The sequence below is a fragment of the Anomaloglossus baeobatrachus genome, chromosome 2 (assembly GCF_048569485.1).
Source record: "Anomaloglossus baeobatrachus isolate aAnoBae1 chromosome 2, aAnoBae1.hap1, whole genome shotgun sequence".
In the NCBI taxonomy this organism is placed as follows: Eukaryota; Metazoa; Chordata; class Amphibia; order Anura; family Aromobatidae; genus Anomaloglossus; species Anomaloglossus baeobatrachus.
In genome coordinates this window covers 506,010,593-506,031,255 of record NC_134354.1, presented here as the reverse complement: position 1 = coordinate 506,031,255, position 20,663 = coordinate 506,010,593, and the positions used below count along the sequence as shown (strand labels likewise).

The following is a 20,663-nucleotide window of genomic DNA, read 5'->3' as shown; positions in this document are numbered from 1 at the left end:
GACAATAAGAGCCAGAGGACAGGACTCCCGTGGCCAGGTCCATTAGCAGTCAAGATAACAGGTTTAACCTAACTGGAATGTGACTAAATTTGGCTTATCCGAGCGAATTCTCCCTGAATGTCTGACAGTGCAAGGCTCTTCTCTGAACATGGTGATAGAACCCCTGACCCCTACCTGTCTAAGAAGACTAGATGAGGAAAGTGCAAGGGAAAGTGACCATTACAAATTGTGCTGTAACACTGAGCTGGGATATGTGCTGGAACTCACAGGACCAGTAAGATCTGAAGCAACCCAGTGCTTACTAAGACTGTGTCTGAATTTGCCTTGTTGGTCTTTAATGTGCAGGAAGATATGTGCCCGCTATCTGAAGTGTAAGGTTGCTGTCAAGAATCAACCATTGAGTAAAGAGTTGTTATTTGAAACAAACTGTTGGTCTCCTTGTGGGTATGAGTCGTCATCTGGTCCTGGCCAGCCGTTGTCAGTGGCAGTATGCAGCCTACACGGGTTCACAGATCACAAGACACACTCACAGCCAGAACCAGCTTTTCCATGTAGCGTGCCATGGCGTCCGAAGTCAGTCTCTGCAACCCATGACTACCACCCAGCTCTCTAAATGCTTTGCTCTGTATAACTCACACCAATGATTGACAAATTTCTGTGTATAGGGTAGAAAGATGCCAATCAGTGGCGGGGCAGGGTTATACAGAACTTATGAATGTGGATGACTACATGACATAGATTTACTAGTCCTATAGTGATAATCTATTGCTGATAAAATAGGGATTTTATCAAGACTACATCAAGTAGCCCAGTAAGTGATACATCGCTGGACTCAGGGTCTCTGTCTCTACATATGTTTCTCTTAGATTGGGGGCAAAAACCTGGTGACATATTCCCTTTAAAGCTAGTGTTTTTTGTGGTGATAATTAGATACTTATTTTAACTGAGGCAAAAGTCAAACTTCCATTTACAATTGGGGTTGGACCTCTTTTTTCTGATACAGAGCTCAAATCACCTGTACTAATGGTTCAATTACAAAAGTTTACACTTAGCTCCCTCCAGTGTTGACTGAAGATCAACAGAAAGGGGTTGTCCAGGCATCTAATCTTGATGATGACCTACTCTCATTAAAGGTAATCAATATTAACTCAGTAGGGTCAGACACCCAGAAGTCCCGCCAATCAGCTGTTATGAGCTAAAGAAAATATGAGATGATGTGCAGTTGTCGTCAGTGGGTGGATTTAATAACAGCTCACTAACACTGATCTTATATTAATAACTTGTCCTTCAGATAGACCTTAGCCTTTATGCAGTTTCTCCTATATATAGTATCCTGTGCACTATACTATTTTGAGGGCTATCTGGGGGCCATTATACTATCTGCAGGGCTATTCCCGGGACCATTATACTATTTGGAGGGCCATTGTACTCTTTGGAGGCTTATGTGGGGCCATTATTCTATTTAGAGGGCTATATGGGAGCCATTATACTATTTGGAGGGCTTTGTGGGGCCCATTATAATATTAGGAGGGCTCTATGGTGGGGCCGTTATACTGTTTAGAGAGTTATGTGGGGTCCATTATACTGTTTGGAGAGCTATGGGTTGTAATTATACTGTTTGGAGGGCTGTATGTTTGCCAATTATACTGTTTACAGGGCTATGTGGGGTCTATCTATACTATTTGGAAGGCTTTGTGGGGGCCAATTTTACTGTTTGGAGGGCTATATTGGGGCCAGTTATACTATTTAGAGGGTTATGTGGCAGTCCTTTATACAATTTGAAGGGCTATGTGGAGGGCCATTACGCTGTTTGGAGGGCTATGTGGGCACCTATATACTGGTTGAAAGGTTATGTGGAGGGCCGTTATGCTCTTTAAAGGGTTATGTTATGGACCATAATACTATTTTGAGGGATATTATTATACTGTTTGGAGGCTTATGTGGGCATTTTTTACTATTTGGAGCGCAATATGGGGCTCATTATAGTAGTTGGAGAGCTTTGTGTGGGTCATTATAATAATTGGAGGGATATGTGGTGGCCATTACACTGTTTATAGGGCAAGCCATTATAATGTTTGCAGCGCTATGTGGAGGGCATTATACTGTGTGTCGGCCATTATACAGTGTGGAGGGTTGTATGGGATCCATCATACTATGTGGATATTTCTGTGGGGGCCGTTATACTGTATGGAGGGCCATTATACTTTTATGGGGGCCATCATATTGTGTGGAGGGCTGTAGGGGGGGTCTCATACTGTGTGGGACTGTTTTGGCCATCCTATTGTGTGTAAGGTACCATGGGTCCATCATACCTTATGTGGAGGACTGTTGGGGCCACAATACTGTGTTTAGGATCACTGTGAGGCATCATTCTTTATTTGGGGACCCTATGACGTATCATACTTTCAAAGTGTGGAGGAGATATTGTAGGGTTATTATACTGTGCCTGTGGAGGAATTCACTGTGGGAGGTATTATACTATATTTTGGGGACACTTTGTAGGCATCATACTTTATGGGGGTCAAGAAAAAGGTATCTTAATGCATAGGAAAACTAACTGGCTTCAATAAGAGCAAAATTACTTTGTAACGGTTGCAAAGTTGTTAGTTACACTTTTTTGTGACCCTGCTGAATATTAGTTTTTTGTTTTGGGGGAGGTGAAGCTGCCAATTTAGACCTTTTGCTGTGGGATCCTATGAGTTCTATATGCACTCCTGGCTCTGATCCGAAAAAATATAATAATAAAAAAATATAAAAAAAGATATACATTAAGTTTAAAGATAGAGTGGGCTTTTCCAATGGTGATTTCGCATTAACTCTTCCACTGCAGAGCTGCTTTCACTGTTCTTATATCTCATTGCGACATGCAGGGCATCCTCTGTTCTATAATGGCTTTATTTCCTTAACTTATGGAGTTTGGAACCAAAAATAAATACAGTGCTGTCACGGTCGTCTCTCTATTTTGTGGAGACTAGTGACGGATTCAGGGTTGGAATTCCTTATTTCCATCTGGGACTCTACATTTAGACATGGCTTCATTTCTTTCAATGCCTAATGAGTTCATGTCAGGTTTGTTGTCCATCAGTCCCTAGCTGAGTGTTTCACCTGTAGCTGCTTTGTAGCCATGTCCCTTCAGGTTTAAGTAGGGGTGTTTCCCAGCTGAAGATACAAATTCATTGTTCTCTGACTGACATGGAGGAAAGTCCTGCTGGGGCGTTGTCCTGAACTTCGGATTTATCCGTTTTCATTGCTGTTTCCCCGGTTTGTCTTTCCTACCCTTGTGTCTTATTAGTGCAGCAGAAGGTCTAGTGAGCCTTAACTGCTTCTCACTAGCCTGCGCATCTACAGTGCTTCTCAGGGTCTCAGGTTCCTGCACGGTGACAGTTGTGGAGACTGTAGAGGAGAGAAAGGACAGCTGCAGGTGAGGATAGGAGGTGTCCTATTTACCCCTTTCACTATCTCCAGGGCCCTCCATTGTTATTGTGTTCCCGGTGTCCCCTTTGTTTGTTGTGTTTTTTGTTGTGCGTCAGATGCCCATAGGTCTGAACGCACGTGCCATGCTCGTCACACTTGACAAGTGTGACAAGTGCTTTTACAATGCAGTCCTTAGCGTTAGGCCTTATGGACCCTTGATAGTGTGATATGGGAGGACATGGATATGAGTAGGCTTGGAGGGATAAAAGGTAAATATACTCTGAGAAAAGAAAACATTATTGCAGATGAAAAAACATTTAAAGCATAAGTACTGAAATGGATTTCAATTCCAATAGTGAGACACACAGCCGTGCATAATCGGAAAGAGCTTTGCGTTATACCTGTGATACTTTTAGTTTGTGCTGCATTTGGTTTTATTTTAGCACTGACTACTCATTCGGGAAAGCAGTGTTATTTTCCAATTTGCTTTACAGTTCTGTTATTTTCAAACATATAGCACAGAGCAATCCTAAAGATTAAGTGTGGCTGTCAAGATTTTACAGTGCCTTCCCCAGATCCTAGAGGACATATCTCATCCAAGAGAATCACCAACAGACTGATAATGATTTTATAATTAGCATTATTAAAACAGAATTCCACCCTTGTCGCATAATCATATACTTATGAGTATACGTATTTCATATTTATTTCTAGTGTTCTGTCATGCGCTCGATGATTAAATGATTATTAAGAAAGGACATACTAGATGCATACATACATGCCAGGAGAGCTTTTCCAGTTTCCTAACCTAACTTTAAATTTACAGTTCTTGTCGGGGTTGTGAGATCCGTCTTTTCTACAATCCTGACAAGTAGCTATGCTCAGGTGTAGAGTAATACAGCAGATATGGATGTCTTAGCAAACTTAGGCAAATCATTCCAGGGCTTATTACAGTTCCAGTATAAGAAGCCATCCGATAGGCCCATTGTTGTCACACACCCCAATAACAGAATAGAGCTTAGCTTCAGGTAATGTTTGATTTAGTTGCTTTCTAAGGGCCTGTAGGGCATTCTAAGAAAACTACCAGCCATTTATACTGCTCTGTACATTTGTTTCATTGCAGGCTGGGGCATGGGGTCCATTGCTAATCAACTGATAACTCTTCAATTCAAGAGAAATAAAATGTCTATTCCCATGTATAGTCTATGTCTTAACTTTATAAGTCCTTCCTGTCGGACTCCCAACTATCTAGAAAATAAATGGGCAGCAATGCTAGTTTAGCAGGCCCAATTCACTTGAGTGGCTGGTGTTATGCTATGCTTCACCAACACTGTGTCCGCCTTATTTTCAGGATTGGTGTGGGCCCCAGAGGTCGCGCCGAACTGATCATGCAATGACTTCAAAATTCTTTAAAGGAGCAACTAATATTGATAACCTATGCTATGGATAGGTAATCACTATAAGATTTAAAGGGGTCTGGCAGCCGGCAGCCCCATATATATCCTGATATTAACTCTTGGGGTGACCAAATGTACAGTTCTGTTCAAATGTTTTAAGCAGCTGTTGAAAAAATGCTTTCAAAAATAGGAGTGTAAATAGTTTTTTTTCTCAGTTAACAAATGAATGCAAAGTGAATGAGAGTGCCATATCTTCACTACCAGGACTCTTCTGTTTTTTTTTCACAGAAGATAGTTCTTAATGACATTAACTGTATGCTTGGGGTCGTTCTGCACCAAAATACATTTAGAAGCAAACAGATGCCTCCCTGATGGTATTGCAAGATGGATAAGTATCAAGCTGTATTTCTCACTATTGAGAGCACCATTAATCTTGATCAAATCCCCAACTCCTATTGCTGAACTGCAGCCCCAAGCTTGTAAGGAACCTCCACCATGCTTCACACATTGCAGGAGACACTCATTATTGGAATGCTCCCCAGCTCTTCACGATCAAACTGCTGTCTGTTACAGCCAAATATTTCACATTTTGACTTTTTGATGAGTTATTTTAATTTGTTTTGATATCAAATGTATTGCCTTTAGCCACAGTTCTTCTATGAAGACCACTCCTGGCCAGACTTTTCTAAACAAAAGTTGGGTGTAGCTGGATCCCATTGTTCTGACCGACTACTGCATCTACAGTCCTCAACATTGTGTATTTCATGATACCACCTAGGCTGAGAAACCAAGCACATACTTATCCTATATGGAATACCATCAGAGAGGTGTTGGATTGGTCCAAATATATTCTGCAGCAGGACAATGACCCCAAACATATAGACAATCTTATTAAGAAGTATCTTCAGTATAAAGAAGAACAAGGAGTCCTAAAAGTGATGATATGGCCCCCAGGGACCCTTGATATCAACGTCATTAAAGGGTTGTTCACAACTCCAAGATCCTATCCCAATATGTAGTAGGTGTAATAATAATATTAGCAAATACCTCCAATTTGAAATGTAATATAGATCTCCTGATTAGCTATGTCACTTATCTCATGTGCAGGGCATTGCAGCTTAGGTATCCATGGTTACAACCACTCATATAGTGATAGTTGTTCATTGTCATAACCATAGATACCTAAGCTGCAATGCCCTGCCTGCTCATGAGGTAAGAGACCTAGGAGAAGGATTAGTTTTACATTACTCTTTTGTTCGTTCGCTTTCATTTTGTTAATTGATAAAAATAAACTATTAACACTTCTATTTTTGTAATTATTTGTCCTTGGCAGCATTTTTTCCCACTTGCCTATACCTTTTTTTAGAATACCATAAATATTGACCAAAGCAGAACAGCACAGCTCCATTCAGTGTGTAGCGTCTCCTACCCAGAACTGCACATCAGCTCCTATTCTTTTGAATACTTTTGACTTTTTTCATCTGGCTGCCAGGGAACTTAATAACAGCTGATTGGTGGGCCTGACAGGTTTCAGATCCTGCACTGATCTGATTTTTATAACCGAGTCTGAGGATAGGTCATCAACATTAGGTGTCTGGACAAGCCCTTTAATTTTATAAGATACAGTGGGGAAAATAAGAGAAATATCCAACTCACCATGTGAATATGGATGGAAGAGCCTTTCCTTGGGTTGCAATCATGACAGAACAACTGGCATCAACGTAGAAATGACCTTAGCTAGCTCTATTTAATCGTTGTATTTGAGTTATGGAATCATGCTATGATTAAGATCTTGACCAATCGAAACGCATAGCATGGTTGATTCCTGAGGATTTTAATCCTGTCTTGTCATGCCTTAACATTTTAAATTTTTCCAGTAAACTACCATGTTTTACCTGGACGTTGTTGATGGACATCTGTTTTCTTCTACGTTGAGTGGGGAAAATAAGTATTTGATACACTGCTGATTTTTCAACTTCTCCCACCTACAAAGAATGGAGAGGTCTGTAATATTTATTTTAGGTATACTTCAACTGTAACAGGCAAAATAAAAAAATCCAGAAAATCACATTTTATGATTTTTAAATAATTAATTTGCATTTTACGGCATGAAATAAGTATTTGATCACCTACCAACCAGCAAGAATTCTGGCTCTCACAGAACTGTCATTTTTTCATTACCAAGCCCTCTTACTATGCACTCATTACATGTATTAATTGTACCTGTTTGAATGCGAAACCTGTATAAAGCCCGCTTTACACGTTGCAATATATCTCACAATCCGTCGTTGGGGTCAAGTTGTAAGTGACGCACATCCGGCATCGTTCGTGACGTATTTGCGTGTGACACCTACGTGCGATCAAGATTGAACGCAAAAACGGTGATCGCAAACACATCGTATCTTTGTCTAGAATTGAACGTTTTGTTGCACGTACCTAGTCAATTGAAACGTGTGACATCCCTCATACGATTTTGCAAATACAACTTTCAGGCCGGCTTCTCCCTTGCGAGTTTCTCGCAGTAGAGCAATGCGAGAAAATCTCGCATTGGAATCAGACACATGTTAGTGAATGATTCGGCCCGCATTTGCGATTTTTGTTTTTTCAGTCCAGATCGGACTGAGAAAAAAAATCGCAGCATGCTGCTTTTGTCGGTCGGTCACTATCTCTGTCCCTCTCTCTCTGTCCATCTCAGTCAGTCTACCCCCCTCTCTCATACTCACCCATCCCCGATCACCAGCGCGGCACTGCACGGCGTTCACACTGCTCTGGCGGCTTCTCCTCTTTTGAAACAGCCGGCCGCTCATTATTCAATCTCGTATTCCCTGCTTTCCCCGCCCACCGGCGCCTATGATTGGTTGCAGTCAGACACGCCCCCACGCTGAGTGACAGGTGTCTCACTGCACCCAATCACAGCAGCCGGTGGGCGTGTCTATACTGTGCAGTGAAATAAATAATTATAAAAAACGGCGTGCGGTCCCCCCCAATTTTAAAACCAGCCAGATAAAGCCATACGGCTGAAGGCTGGTATGCTCAGGATGGGGAGCTCCACGTTATGGGGAGCCCCCCAGCCTAACAATATCAGTCAGCAGCCACCCAGAATTGCCGCATACAATAGATGCGACAGTTCTGGGACTGTACCCGGCTCTTCCCTATTTGCCCTGGTGCGGTGGCAATCGGGGTAATAAAGAGTTAATGGCAGCCCATAGCTGCCACTAAATCCTAGATTAATCATTGCAGGCATCTCCCCGAGATACCTTCCATGATTAATCTGTAAGTTACAGAAAATAAACACACACAGACGAAAAATGCTTTATTTGAAATAAAAAACAGTAACAAATTCCCTTGTTCACCAATTTAATAAGCCCGGAAAAGCCCTCCATGTCCGGCGTAATCCAGGATGGTCAAGCGTCGCTTCCAGCTCTGCTGCATGAAGGTGACCGGAGCAGCAGAAGACACCGCCACTCCTGTCACCTCCACGTGGCAACTGAGGGGAGTAGCGCGATCAGCTGAGCTGTTACTGAGGTTACTCGCGGCCACCGCTGGATCCAGCGGTGGCCGCGGGTAACTTCAGTGACAGCTCAGCTGATCGCGCGGCTGTCTTCAGTTGCCCTGCTCACGACAGCACATGTCCAATGGAAGTTCATCAATGACCATCTGGATGATCCAGTGGAGGAATGGAAGAAAGTCATGTTGTCAGTTGGGACCAAAATAGAACTTTTTGGAGTCAAATTCACTCGCAGTTTTTGAAGGAAGAAGGATGAGTACAATCCCAAGAACACCATCCCAAACATGAAGCATGGGAATGGAAATATCATACTTTGGGGGTGCTTTTCTGCAAAGGGGACAGGAAGACTGCACTGTATTGAAGAGAGGATGGATGGGTTCATGTATCGCGAGATTTTGTCCAACAATCTCTTTGCCTCAGTAAGAGCATTGAAGATCAGTCATGGATGGTCTTCCAGCATGACAATGACCCGAAACACATAGCCAGGGCAATTAATGAGTGGTTTCACAAGAAGCATTTCAAGGACCTGGAGTGGCCTAGCCTGTCATGTCCCACAACTTGTTAAATGATTTAATGTTTGCATTGCTTGTATTGTATCCCTCTTGTTAGGCAGAAGTTTGCCTTTCCCCTGTATTTTGTCCCAACTCTCTCCCTGTAGCTCCGTAATGTAAGTTTGTTCCCTCCCTTCGTCTCCATTTTGTGATTACCCCTCCATTTGCATGCATGTTATATGCTCTCTGGAGAAATTATTCCTTTTTACCTGCCACTTTCATCATTGAATACAAGATTTTCAGTTAAAGGCAATCCTCTTTTCCTGGAGTCTTATTACATGAGATGGTGGCTGTGTTAAGCTGTCTGATGAGCTGGTATGAACGTGAGTAGAGGTCATACGATAAACCCAGAAAGAGTGGTTTGTTCAGGCACTGCTACGTTCAACATACTCGTGAGTCAGAATATAGCTAGTCTCCAGATGTTAATGAAATAGAAAATCTTTGCAAGGAGTTGAAACTCAATGTTGCACAGCAAAAGCCCCCAAACCTGAAAGATCTGGAGAAGATCTGTATGGAGGAGTGTGCCTAAATCCTTGCTGCAGTTTGTGCAAACCTAGTGAAGAATTACAGGAAACGTCTGACCTCTGTAATTGCAAACAAGATTTCTGGAACAAATATTAAGTTCTGTTTTTCTATTGTATCAAATGCTTATTTCATGCACTAAAATGAAAACTAGTTATTTAAAAATCATACAATTTTATTTTCTAGATTTGTTTTAATTCTGTCACAGTTGAAGAGTACCTAGTATAAAAATGACAGACCTCTTCATTCTTTGTAGGTGGGAAAGCTTGCAAAATCAGCACTGTATGAAATACTTATTTTCCCCATTGTAAGAATTCCCCCTTTGTAGAAATTAATATCTACAGATAGCAGGTACCTCAATTCGTGAATACTGTGCCATCCGGTGGAACAGCGAGATGTCTTGTGCCCATTTCAGCGTGTTACTTACAGTGCTGGCGAAAAGAATTGGCACCCCTGCAATTCTGTCAGATAATACTCAGTTTCTTCCTGAAAATGATTCCAATCACAAATTCTTTGGTATTATTATCTTCATTTAATTTGTCTTCAATGAAAAAAAAAAAATTTGTCATAAAGCCAAATTGGATATAATTCCACACCAAACATAAAAATGGGGGTGGACAAAAGTATTGGCACTGTTTGAAAAATCATGTGATGCTTCTCTAATTTGTGTAATTGACAGCACCTGTAACTTACCTGTGGCACCTAACAGGTGTTGGCAAAAACTAAATCACACTTGCAACCCGTTGACATGGATTAAAGTTGACTCAACCTCTGTCCTGTGTCCTTGTGTGTACCACATTCAGCATGGAGAAAAGAAAGAAGACCAAAGAACTGTCTGAGGACTTGAGAATCCATATTGTGAGGAAGCATGAGCAATCTCAAGGCTACAAGTCCATCTCCAAAGACCTGAAAGTTCCTGTGTCTACGGTGCGCAGTGTCATCAAGAAGTTTAAAGCCCATGGCACTGTGGCTAACCTCCCTAGATGTGGAAAGAAAAGAAAATTTGCTGAGAGATTTCAACGCAAGATTGTGCGGATGGTGGATAAAGAACCTCGACTAACATCCAAACAAGTTCAAGCTGCCCTGCAGTCCGATGGTACAACAGTGTCAACCCGTACTATCCGTCGGCGTCTGAATGAAAAGGGACTGTATGGTAGGATACCCAGGAAGACCCCACTTCTTACCCCGAGACATAAAAAGCCAGGCTGAAGTTTGCCAAAACTTACCTGAGAAAGCCTAAAACGTTTAGGAAGAATGCTCTCTGGTCAGATGAGACAAAAGTAGAGCTTTTTGGGAAAAGCCATCAACATAGAGTTTACAGGAAAAAAAAAGAGGCATTCAAAGAAAAGAACACGGTCCCTACAGTCAAACATGGCGGAGGTTCCCTGATGTTTTGGGGTTGCTTTGCTGCCTCTGGACTGCTTGACCGTGTGCATGGCATTATGAAGTCTGAAGACTACCAACAAATTTTGCAGCATAATGTAGGGCCCAGTGTGAGAAATCTGGGTCTCCTTCAGAGGTCATGGGTCTTCCAGCAGGACAATGACCCAAAACACACTAGAAAATGGTTTGAGAGAAAGCACTGGAGACTACTAAAGTGGCCAGTAATGAGTCCAGACCTGAATCCCATAGAACACCTGTGGAGAGATCTCAAAATGGCAGTTTGGAGAAGGCGCCCTTCAAATCTCAGAGACCTGGAGCAGTTTGCCAAAAAAGAATGGTCTAAAATTCCAGCAGAGCATTGTAAGAAACTCATTGATGGTTACCAGAAGCGGTTGTTCGCAGTTATTTTGGCTAAAGGTTGTGCAACCAAGTATTAGGCTAAGGGTGCCAATACTTTTGTCTGGCCCATTTTTGGAGTTTTGTGTGAAATGATCAATTATTTGATTTTTGTTTCATTCTCTTTTGTGTTTTTTCATTGCAAGCAAAATAAATGAAGATAATAATACCAAAGAATTTGTGATTGCAATCATTTTCAGGAAGAAACTGAGTATTCTCTGACAGAATTTCAGGGGTGCCAATACTTTTGGCCAGCACTGTATGTGTACAACAATGGTAATGTGCGCTATATATCGAAGACAATATCATATGATTGTACAGATTATTGGCCATTATGGATCTGTAGTACCAGTAGATGTCATTGAGCTCAAGAAAGTTTTCTTCCAGCACCGGATTTATCTACTATTCATGTACTGTAAATTTTCAACATTTCTATGAAGAAACAAAAACAACCGCAATCTAATTTATTTGTTAATTTGTGCAAAGTGAAACATTCAATCACCAAGTGCTTAATGAAATCCAAACTGTAAAATAAACTTTGTTGTTGTTTCATCCATTGCCTTAGTCAACTGTGAAAGCTGCACATAATAGCGGGAAACTGCTTCTAACTTAGATTAATGCCATTAATAACATTATCTCAGAGAGCAGAACATTTATTCTTTCCTAAACTTTATGAAGTACAATGCAGCAGTTGGGAAACAAAGATGAGTTTTAATATTTGGATGTTAAAATGTTTTGTGGTTAAGATTATCATGTAGTAACGTAAAATATATTCCATTCTATACAGCAGAAGATGACAACATGCCGGCTAATGAAAAAGCACAAATGCCAGACGAGGAGAATCAATATGAAATAATAAAGGACAAGCTGGAGCTATCATTTTACCCTGAAGAAGACTCTGAAGAATGGATGTTTTTTCAGAAGGTTCTAACCACAGTTCAGACCTGGTTTAGCCTGTTTGGATGGGCTAGTGGCTGCAATCCTATTACTATTCCACAATCTCTATGGAGGTAGAGTAAAACGGAAAAAGCTTCTAGAACCTCTCCTGTGTCCATTTATATTGCATTACACACCTATGTTTTATGACCCTGAGAATGATAATATGAGGGAGAATGCAAGGATTAAGGCTATGTCCGCACTTTGCGTTTTTACCTGCGCTTCTGCTGCGTTTTGAACTGCAGCGTTTTCATGCCAAAATGCATGCGTTTTGATTTTCCAGCAAAGTCTATGGGAAATGGGGATTTCTTGTCCGCACTTTGCTGTTCAAAACATTGCGTTTAATTTGCATAATTTTGGGCAAAATCTCTGCATTCAAAGAAGCAGCATGTCAATTGTTTTTGCCATTTGGGCAGCGTTTTGCTTACATTGAAGTCAATGAGAAGTTGCAAAAAGCAACCAAAATCAAAATTCCAGCGTTTTACATGCTTTTTAGCTGCAGAAAACATGCGTTTATGACATCAAAATAATGGAATGATATGTCCCTTTACACACACACACACATAGTCCGACAATTAAATTAATGAAAAATATTAATTTATTGTTATTTTAGCCATAAATAGTATAAAACCGCTCTAATTATATTAAATATATCTATTATCTTTATGATTTAAATAAATATATTTGTTTTCATTTTTTTATCCTTTTTTCATAGCGTTTGTATGTTAAAACTTTATTTAGCAGTGTCTTTTTAGCAATGGAAAAGCAGGTACGCACTCCTATTTACCGCGTTTTTCTGGTCAAAAGCAACTTTGGCAAAAACCATTTCTGCCAAAGGATGCGTTTAGAACTGCAACTACCTCGACGCAAAGTGCGGACATAGCCTAAGTCCTCGTTCACACGTCCGCGTAAAACACATACGTGTTTCACGGTCTATGGTGAAGGTGTGTGTGTGTGTGTGGGTGTTTGACGTGTACGTGTGGGCGTATGACGTGTGCTGTCCCTGGGCTATCCATGTAACATTCTGATAGCACACAGACAGCAAGAGCTGCTATGCTTACCTGTCCCCGGCATTGCTGTCTCCCGCTATCTGTTACTTCCGGGTCCGCGGTGACTGCAGTGAATATGCAATTAGCATAATGAGTGGGCTAGGAAGCAATAGCAGAGGCAGAGACCTCAATGCCGGAGACAGGTCAGTATAAAAATTCTTTATTTTTATGTCACCTGTGTTTTCTCCGGTACGTGTCACACTGATGTCACACTGCTTACATCAATCATTGTGCGGTCTATGCGACCCCTATGCTGCCCGAGATAAATGGACATGTTGCCGTGGGGAGTACATGGACACACGTATGCTCCACACGGACACACGGTCCATGTTAAATCACGTACGTGCATACAAACCCAATGATTTTAATGGGTCTATGTGTGCCGTGTCTCCGGTACGTGTGAAAATGGACATCACACATACCAGAAACACTGATGTGTGAAAGAGGTCTTAATTTGACCATCATAATTTGGTTATCATTCTCTGTTTGCTTTTTTCACTTTCCGGATCTATACAAATAGCGCAATTTAAGGAACATAGCTAGATATACAACTAGGAGTGGACACAGACAGAAGAGGGCACCTGTGTCAGAACAATATATGGGTCCTTTGCAGTCCAGTAGCTCATAATAAAGCTTTGGAGTTGGAAATGGGACCCCATACCCTCAGGGCCCCTGTCTGCACAGGTTGCACCTTTGTATGTCCGCCCCTGATACAACTCATATAGCCTATTAATGCCTTAAATTTAATTATACAAAATGTAAGAATGTAGATAATAAATGTAGTGCAACTAGGTAAGCATGTTAGGGCCTGGTCTTATTTTTCTTTTACATCCCATTTAGTGGATCTACTAGGAAAGCTCCTGTACACACCCAAAACATACCATGCACCCAGTTTACACCACAAAAGTGTAAAAAAGTTTATGCTAGGCCACTATGAATTGACATACCTGCTACATAAGTAACTTCAATTTATTTCTATTGAACAGAGGGATTTTTAATTCTATTGCTTACTGCTCAGGTTCCTAGGTTAATATCGGCCATTGCTGCAGCCTATCAGAGGTGGACATCTTATAGGCAAATTGCATAGTGCTTACAGTCTCTTTTCTACAGGGCTTGCAAATGCTGCTCTGAAGTTTGCTGGATCGTAGAGTTAAGGTACCGTCACACTAAGCGACAGTCCAGCGATCCCACTGCCAGCGACCTGGCCTGGCAGGGATCGCTGGTGCATCGCTACATGGTCGCTGGTGAGCTGTCACACAGGCAGATCTCACCAGCGACCAGTGACCAGCCCCCAGCCAGCAGCGACGTGGAAGCAATGCTGTGCTTGGTAACTAAGGTAAATATCGGGTAACCAAGGAAAGCACTTCTCTTGGTTACCCGATATTTACCTTAGTTACTAGCATCCGCTGCTCTCACGCTGCCAGTGCCGGCTCCCTGTTCTCTGCACTCCTAGCCACAGTACACATTGGCTTAATTACCCGATGTGTACTCCAGCTACGTGTGCAGGGAGCTGGCACTGGCAGCGTGAGAGCGGCGGACGCTGGTAACGAAGGTAAACATCGGGTAACCAAGGAAAGGGATTCTTGGTTACCCGATATTTACATTGGTTACCAGCGTCCGCAGAAGCTGGCTCCCTGCTGCCTGCACATTTAGTTGTTGTTTTGTCGCTGTCACACACAGCGATGTGCGCTTCACAGCGGGAGAGCAACACCTAAAAAATGGTCCAGTACATTCAGCAACAACCAACGACCTCACAGCAGGGGCCGGGTTGTTGCTGGATGTCACACACAGCAACATCGCTAGCAAGATCGCTGTTGCATCACAAAAATCGTGCCTCAGCAGCGATGTTGCTAGCGATGTTGCTTAGTGAGACGTGGCCTTTAGGTGTACAGTTTGAGCCAGCAGCTCAAGAATGCCATCGTCTTTAATTGTCATCAGGCTTCCTAATAAGTAGAACGTCAGAAGGCCGAGGAGCAGTAGTTCTTTCAATCTATGGTCTCTATCCTTAGTAATATACTCACGCTCCGCCATCTTCACCTTATACCCATGCCGCACCGGTGACTCAGTGTCCAACTTATGACTGGCTAGAAGTCAGAAGTTTCATCACAAGCTCTCAATATGAGTCTATGAGAGCCAGAACGAGGCTCTCATAGAGTTGTATTGAGTTGTGACCTCCAGCACGACCTCCATGAATTTCTGGAACAGTCGGCAAGCCACAAACTATAGAAGACCAACTGGATTGACACTGATAACAGATGAAAATGCTGAGTATTGGACTAGGAGAAGGGGACTAAAATTTAAAAAAAACAAACAAAAAAAAACACTGAAGGGGTGCTTTAATATACCCATTGTATAAGAAAGCTGTCTGGTCGGATCTTATGCATTTTTTACCTATATAGATGTGACCTACAAAAGACAGTGTAAGACAATTTTCAATTATGCAATGCTAAGATGAATTGCTTACTTCCATATTATAAAATATTCGGTTATATGTGGTATTGAATTTATTGTTTGTGTTTATTTATATTGGTATTTACTATAATTTATGTCATAAGATTTTCAGCTTTTGTATTAACAAGTTAAAGTTTTCTTTTATTATTCTCTACAGTATTAATCATTGTTTTTTTTACCTTTTTATGTATTTCTAATGTTTTTAGCAGTGTATGCAAAGTCAAGTTGTCAAAGTCTGAAGGAAAAGCAACGAAAACAATAAATCTTGGCAAGCAGACAAAAACCATTTATGACATGCTGTTCTACCTGAGTGGACAGATGCTGCCTGGAATTACTGCAAGCCAGTCATTGCCCTCTGATCCCACAGAAAGAGTCCTACAGCTTCACTGGCAGCATGCGACACTCCTCACTTTCCTCAAGTAAGCCTTGACATTTTGCGAGATCTAAATAAATGATTTAAAATGTGATAGAAATAGAAATGAAATGTTATTAACCATGAACTGTAAGATGAATGCACTGAAGTAAGAATGTAATCCGTGAGGATTTTAAAGGAGCATACAATGTTTCAATGAAAATAATGGGATTATAATTTAAAAAGGTTTTCCAGTGAAAGTAAGTTATCGTATCTCCACAGGATAAGTGATCATTTATTAATCAGTGGCAGTCCATCAACTGGAACCCAATCAGTAAAATGGGGAATTTTTATACCCTTTAGAATGAAGCAGTCATGTGCATGATTGAACGCCACTGCATTAATTTCCTATGGGGCAACTGAGCGCTGTGTTCAGCTTTTTCCAGATACCTCATATAGAATGAATGGAACGGAGATCATTGCTCCGACTTGATGCCCAATTTTAAAGCGGGAATAACAGTGCCTTGTTGGAGATAAAAGTTCACCATTCTGCTGATTGGTGTTTAGTTGTTTGGACGAGCACTGATCAGTAAATGATTAGAGTTGAGCGGATTGCTAATAATCCAGGTCCGGCGGATCCGTCGCGGGTTGCCCCAGAAGTCCGGATCCGATCCGGAATCCGGCCCAATGTAAGTCAATGGGGGAGCGGATCCGGGACGAGAGAGAGAGAAAAAGGGAGAGAGAAAGAGCGAGAGAGAGAGAAAAAAAAAACAAAAAAACCCGAACCCGGATCGTGCAGCCGGATTCCCGGGTCCCGGTCGGACCTGGATTGGACCCTGAAACCGCGCGGATCCGGACTTTTACAGTTCGGATCCGCTCAACACTATAAATGATCTCTCCTGCATGATGGCTCATTTTCACTGGACAACTTTGCTAAATTTTATTGCCACTGTATAGAAATATCATATTTTTCGGGCTATAAAACGTTTCAGCCCATAAGTCGCACCTGGCTTTTAGGGTCGGAAAATAGGCAAAAAGTTTTTTAAACAAACATTGTAGTCATGCCACACTGTTATAGGGGGATCTGCTGCTGACACGGTTATGGGTGTATTGTACCCCCAATTCTTGTACTAATGTTCCTCATCCTGGACTCCATAAAGGTATATACGGTATGCCCATCCATCCCGGTATATATTATCCCGATCTTACATCCTGGTATATATGTCCCACATCTTAGTATTTATGCCCTTCATCATGAACCTGTCCTGGTATATATGCCTCCCATAATGCTGCACACATAAAGTTTCGGTCATGTGCACTATGAAGCCGGGTGTACGCGTCCCGGCTTCAAACCGAAGTAGTTCACATTACCGAAAGTCTGGAATCATGCGCACTGAGCAAAAATCCAGCGTCGGGCGGCGATGGCAGCGGAGAGGTGAGTGAGATCATCCTTTGATGCTGCGCGTTCATTAGCATGTTAGTGCCCCACAGGGGCGTGCTAAAATGCTAATGGTGCCGACTAGGAAGGAAAGAAACGGCTTGATTCATATGTCCTTCACAAAGTTTAATCTGCCCAATATCTAGAGTAAGGTAATCTTCTATGATGACTCTAATTTTCAGCTTTGCTCAACACTTGGTCAATCTAATTGTTAGATGAAGACCTGGAGAGGTGTACGAGCCACAGTGTCTTGCACCCACTGTGAAATTTGGTGGAGGATCGGTGATGATCTGGGGATGCTTCAGCAAGGCTGGAATTGGGTAGATTAAACTTTGCGAAGGACTTATGAATAAAGCCACATACAAGGTTATCCTGGAAAAACAGTTGCTTCCTTTTCCTCAGGCAATGTTCCCCAACCTTGAGGACTGGTTTTACCAGCAGGCCTAAGTGCCATGCCACACAGCTAGGTCAATCAATGTGTGGATGAAGGACCACCACATCAAAATGCTGTCCAGCCCAATCTCCAGACCTGAACCCTATTGAAAACCTGTGAAATGTAATCAAGAGGAAGATGGATAGTCACAAGCCATCAACAAAAAACTGCTTACATTTTTGCACCATGAGCGGCATAAAGTCACCCAAAAGCAGTGTGAAAGACTCGTGGAAAGCATGCCAGGACGCATGAAAGTTATGATTAAAAATCATGGTTATCCCACAACATATTGATTTCTGAACTCTTCCTGAATTAAAACATTTTTAGTATTGTTGTTTCTAAATGATTATGCACTTGTTTTCTTTGCATTATTTGAGGTCTAAAAGCACTGCATTGTTTTGTTATTTTGACCATTTTTCATTTTCAGAAAATAAATACAAAATTTATTGCTTGGAAATTCGGAGACGTCAGTAGTTTATAGAATAAAAGTAACAATTTACATTTTACTCAAAAATATACCTATAAAGAGAAAAATCAGAAAAACTGACAATTTTGCAGTGGTCTCTTAATTATTTTTTTTTTTTTTTTTAACATAGACTCCTGTACTTTTCTGTGGAATAGAAAAAAAGTAATTCCAATATATACTACCCAATAGAGGTCAATGGTGCATTATTTTACCTCAAATTGGGTGAATGTGGCTGGTGGATATGTTTGTTTTAATATTGGCCTAAGGAACTGTGCCGCCCCCGTGGAAGCAGCCGAGCTGCTCAGATCCGGGTTCACTGTGGCTCGAGACCTGGGGGTCGTGCGGCCACTCGAATGAAAGGGGGGTATTTACAGGGGGGTTGATGTACAGTTCGTGATGCCACCCGTGGTGTACGGTAAATTGGGGAGTACCGCCGCTGCCCCTGGGAGTACCCGGGGTGATGGAGGGGGGCAGCAAAGTTTTATAACCCTCCATGGGTAGGAGTATGCCCCGGGACTCGGTGAGGGGAGTGCCGTGGAGTGCAGGGGTCACTCTCGTACTCACTCAGTTTATAAGCAGACACTGACAACTGGGTAAACCAAGTCTCTGGGTACCACTGCCGCTGAGGGAAGCTCGTCCGGGTCCTGTCCCCAATGGTGCTGCCTGGTGATCCGTGACCTGCCTCCTGGCATTTAGTTTGACTTCATCTTGTGGGTTCGGTAGCATGGAACTAGCCGGGCCATGCTCCCCACTATTGCTAAGTATGGGAGCTTGCTCTCAGGGCTCACACTTGGGATTCTCTGGACTGTTTTGGATTGGAAAGTCCTATCCCCCTTGTTGCGCTAACGCCCCGATTCTGGAGCAGGTGGGAACAGATCATAAAGGCTCCGTTCTCCTCAGGTGAACTGTCGGGTTACCTGAAGCTACTCCTCGACCTAGGGTCTGCGTACCCCATTGTGCCTTCGGACCCGGACCGGTGATAGTGCTAGGCTGCCGGCTGTCCTCCTCAAGAGGTCCGAGCACCTCGCCACAATTCCCTGTGACTGGGGGTCCGACTCCTCTAGGCCCAGACCACCGTCTGCAACCTAGCCAGTTACTTCGGGAGTCCCCACTCCCGACTTCCTCTGAGCTCCTCACAGCTCGAGGGCTACTTCCCAACCTCTCTCCTTCACTCTCAACTCACAACTGACTACACTCCTCACCTCCCCTCCCTGACCCCCCAGGTGGACGACTCTAATCCACTCAAGCCTTCCACTGGTGTGTCTGGTGGGTGTGGTGCAGGGTGTATCTAGGATTTGATTTGCTGTTGGAGGCAACACCATATAGTTAGGGACCCAAAACCAAGAGGGAGGTGGAATACTGTACGGAAGGGCAGCTTGTGCAGTACCCTGTGACGACCTGATAGTCCAGGGGCGTCACAGAACTTGTCCCTAAATCCTGTTATCATAAAAAAGAGTATTCTGGAGTTTCTATCAGAAATGGGAAAGTTGATTATGTATGAGCCTCATATGTTTTTCATTCAATAGATTGCTTATAAAAATTGTGCATTAAATCACCACCTTTACAAAATCAATCAAGGTTTCAATACATAAATAGCATCACTTTGTTCTAAAATAATCTTATAAATCATGACAGATAGGAAAAAACAGCTGTTAAATCACGCTTGGACTTTCCTTCTGTCTGTCTGTTCTTAGAAAGCAAAAAGAGTTTTCTCTGACACGGAAAATAAGCGCTACTGACGGGTTTGTGTTGACAGCAATCATTAGAGTTTTGAAAAATTAATTAAAGTGGACAACTTAGTCTGCTACTCAATGAAAATCTTGGCTGGATCAATTATAAAAGCTAATTGACATCACTTAAGCAGACGGTACAAGCAATAAACAACTAATGAACCTTTAATGTATGATAAATTACCTAGGAGTGATTTGGGGCAGAACAACACTCATTTTTCACTTGGAAAAGCTCTTTACTACCTCATATTTTTCTTTTCCAAAATCTGGAAACCACAGATGAATGTAGGCCTTCGTAGTTTAATGTGCTGTACTTAGTCTAGGAATGTTTATATATTAGATATATTTGATAATAGGCTTCTTTAGTAGAAAAAAAATGTTTAAAATGTGACAAATATGATTAAGATCATTCAGGATTATCCTGAATGTAAAGTGTGATGAAATATTCTTACTGCTGTTTTACTCCATGCAATGTAATACCTTGTATCAGATAAAGATGTAGCAGAGCTGAATTTATCAGGGACCTATTATTTTGTGTACTGCAGTACCTCTGTGTGTAGAGGTAATTGAGTCGGCTTCCCGCAGGGCTATTGAAAACCACCGATAACATATTGTGCTCTATTACATTGGGAAATTC

The 20,663-nt window shown here is 42.0% G+C and overlaps 1 protein-coding gene across 1 annotated transcript in view; it reads left to right on the top strand.

Moving 5' to 3' along the window:
• Positions 1 to 20,663, top strand: part of CFAP47 (cilia and flagella associated protein 47) — a 1,094,449-nt gene that overhangs the window by 259,659 nt on the left and 814,127 nt on the right. The window contains 2 exon segments of the mRNA XM_075333814.1: positions 11,959 to 12,181; positions 15,814 to 16,026. Of these exon segments, the coding sequence (XP_075189929.1) occupies positions 11,959 to 12,181; positions 15,814 to 16,026 (436 nt within the window).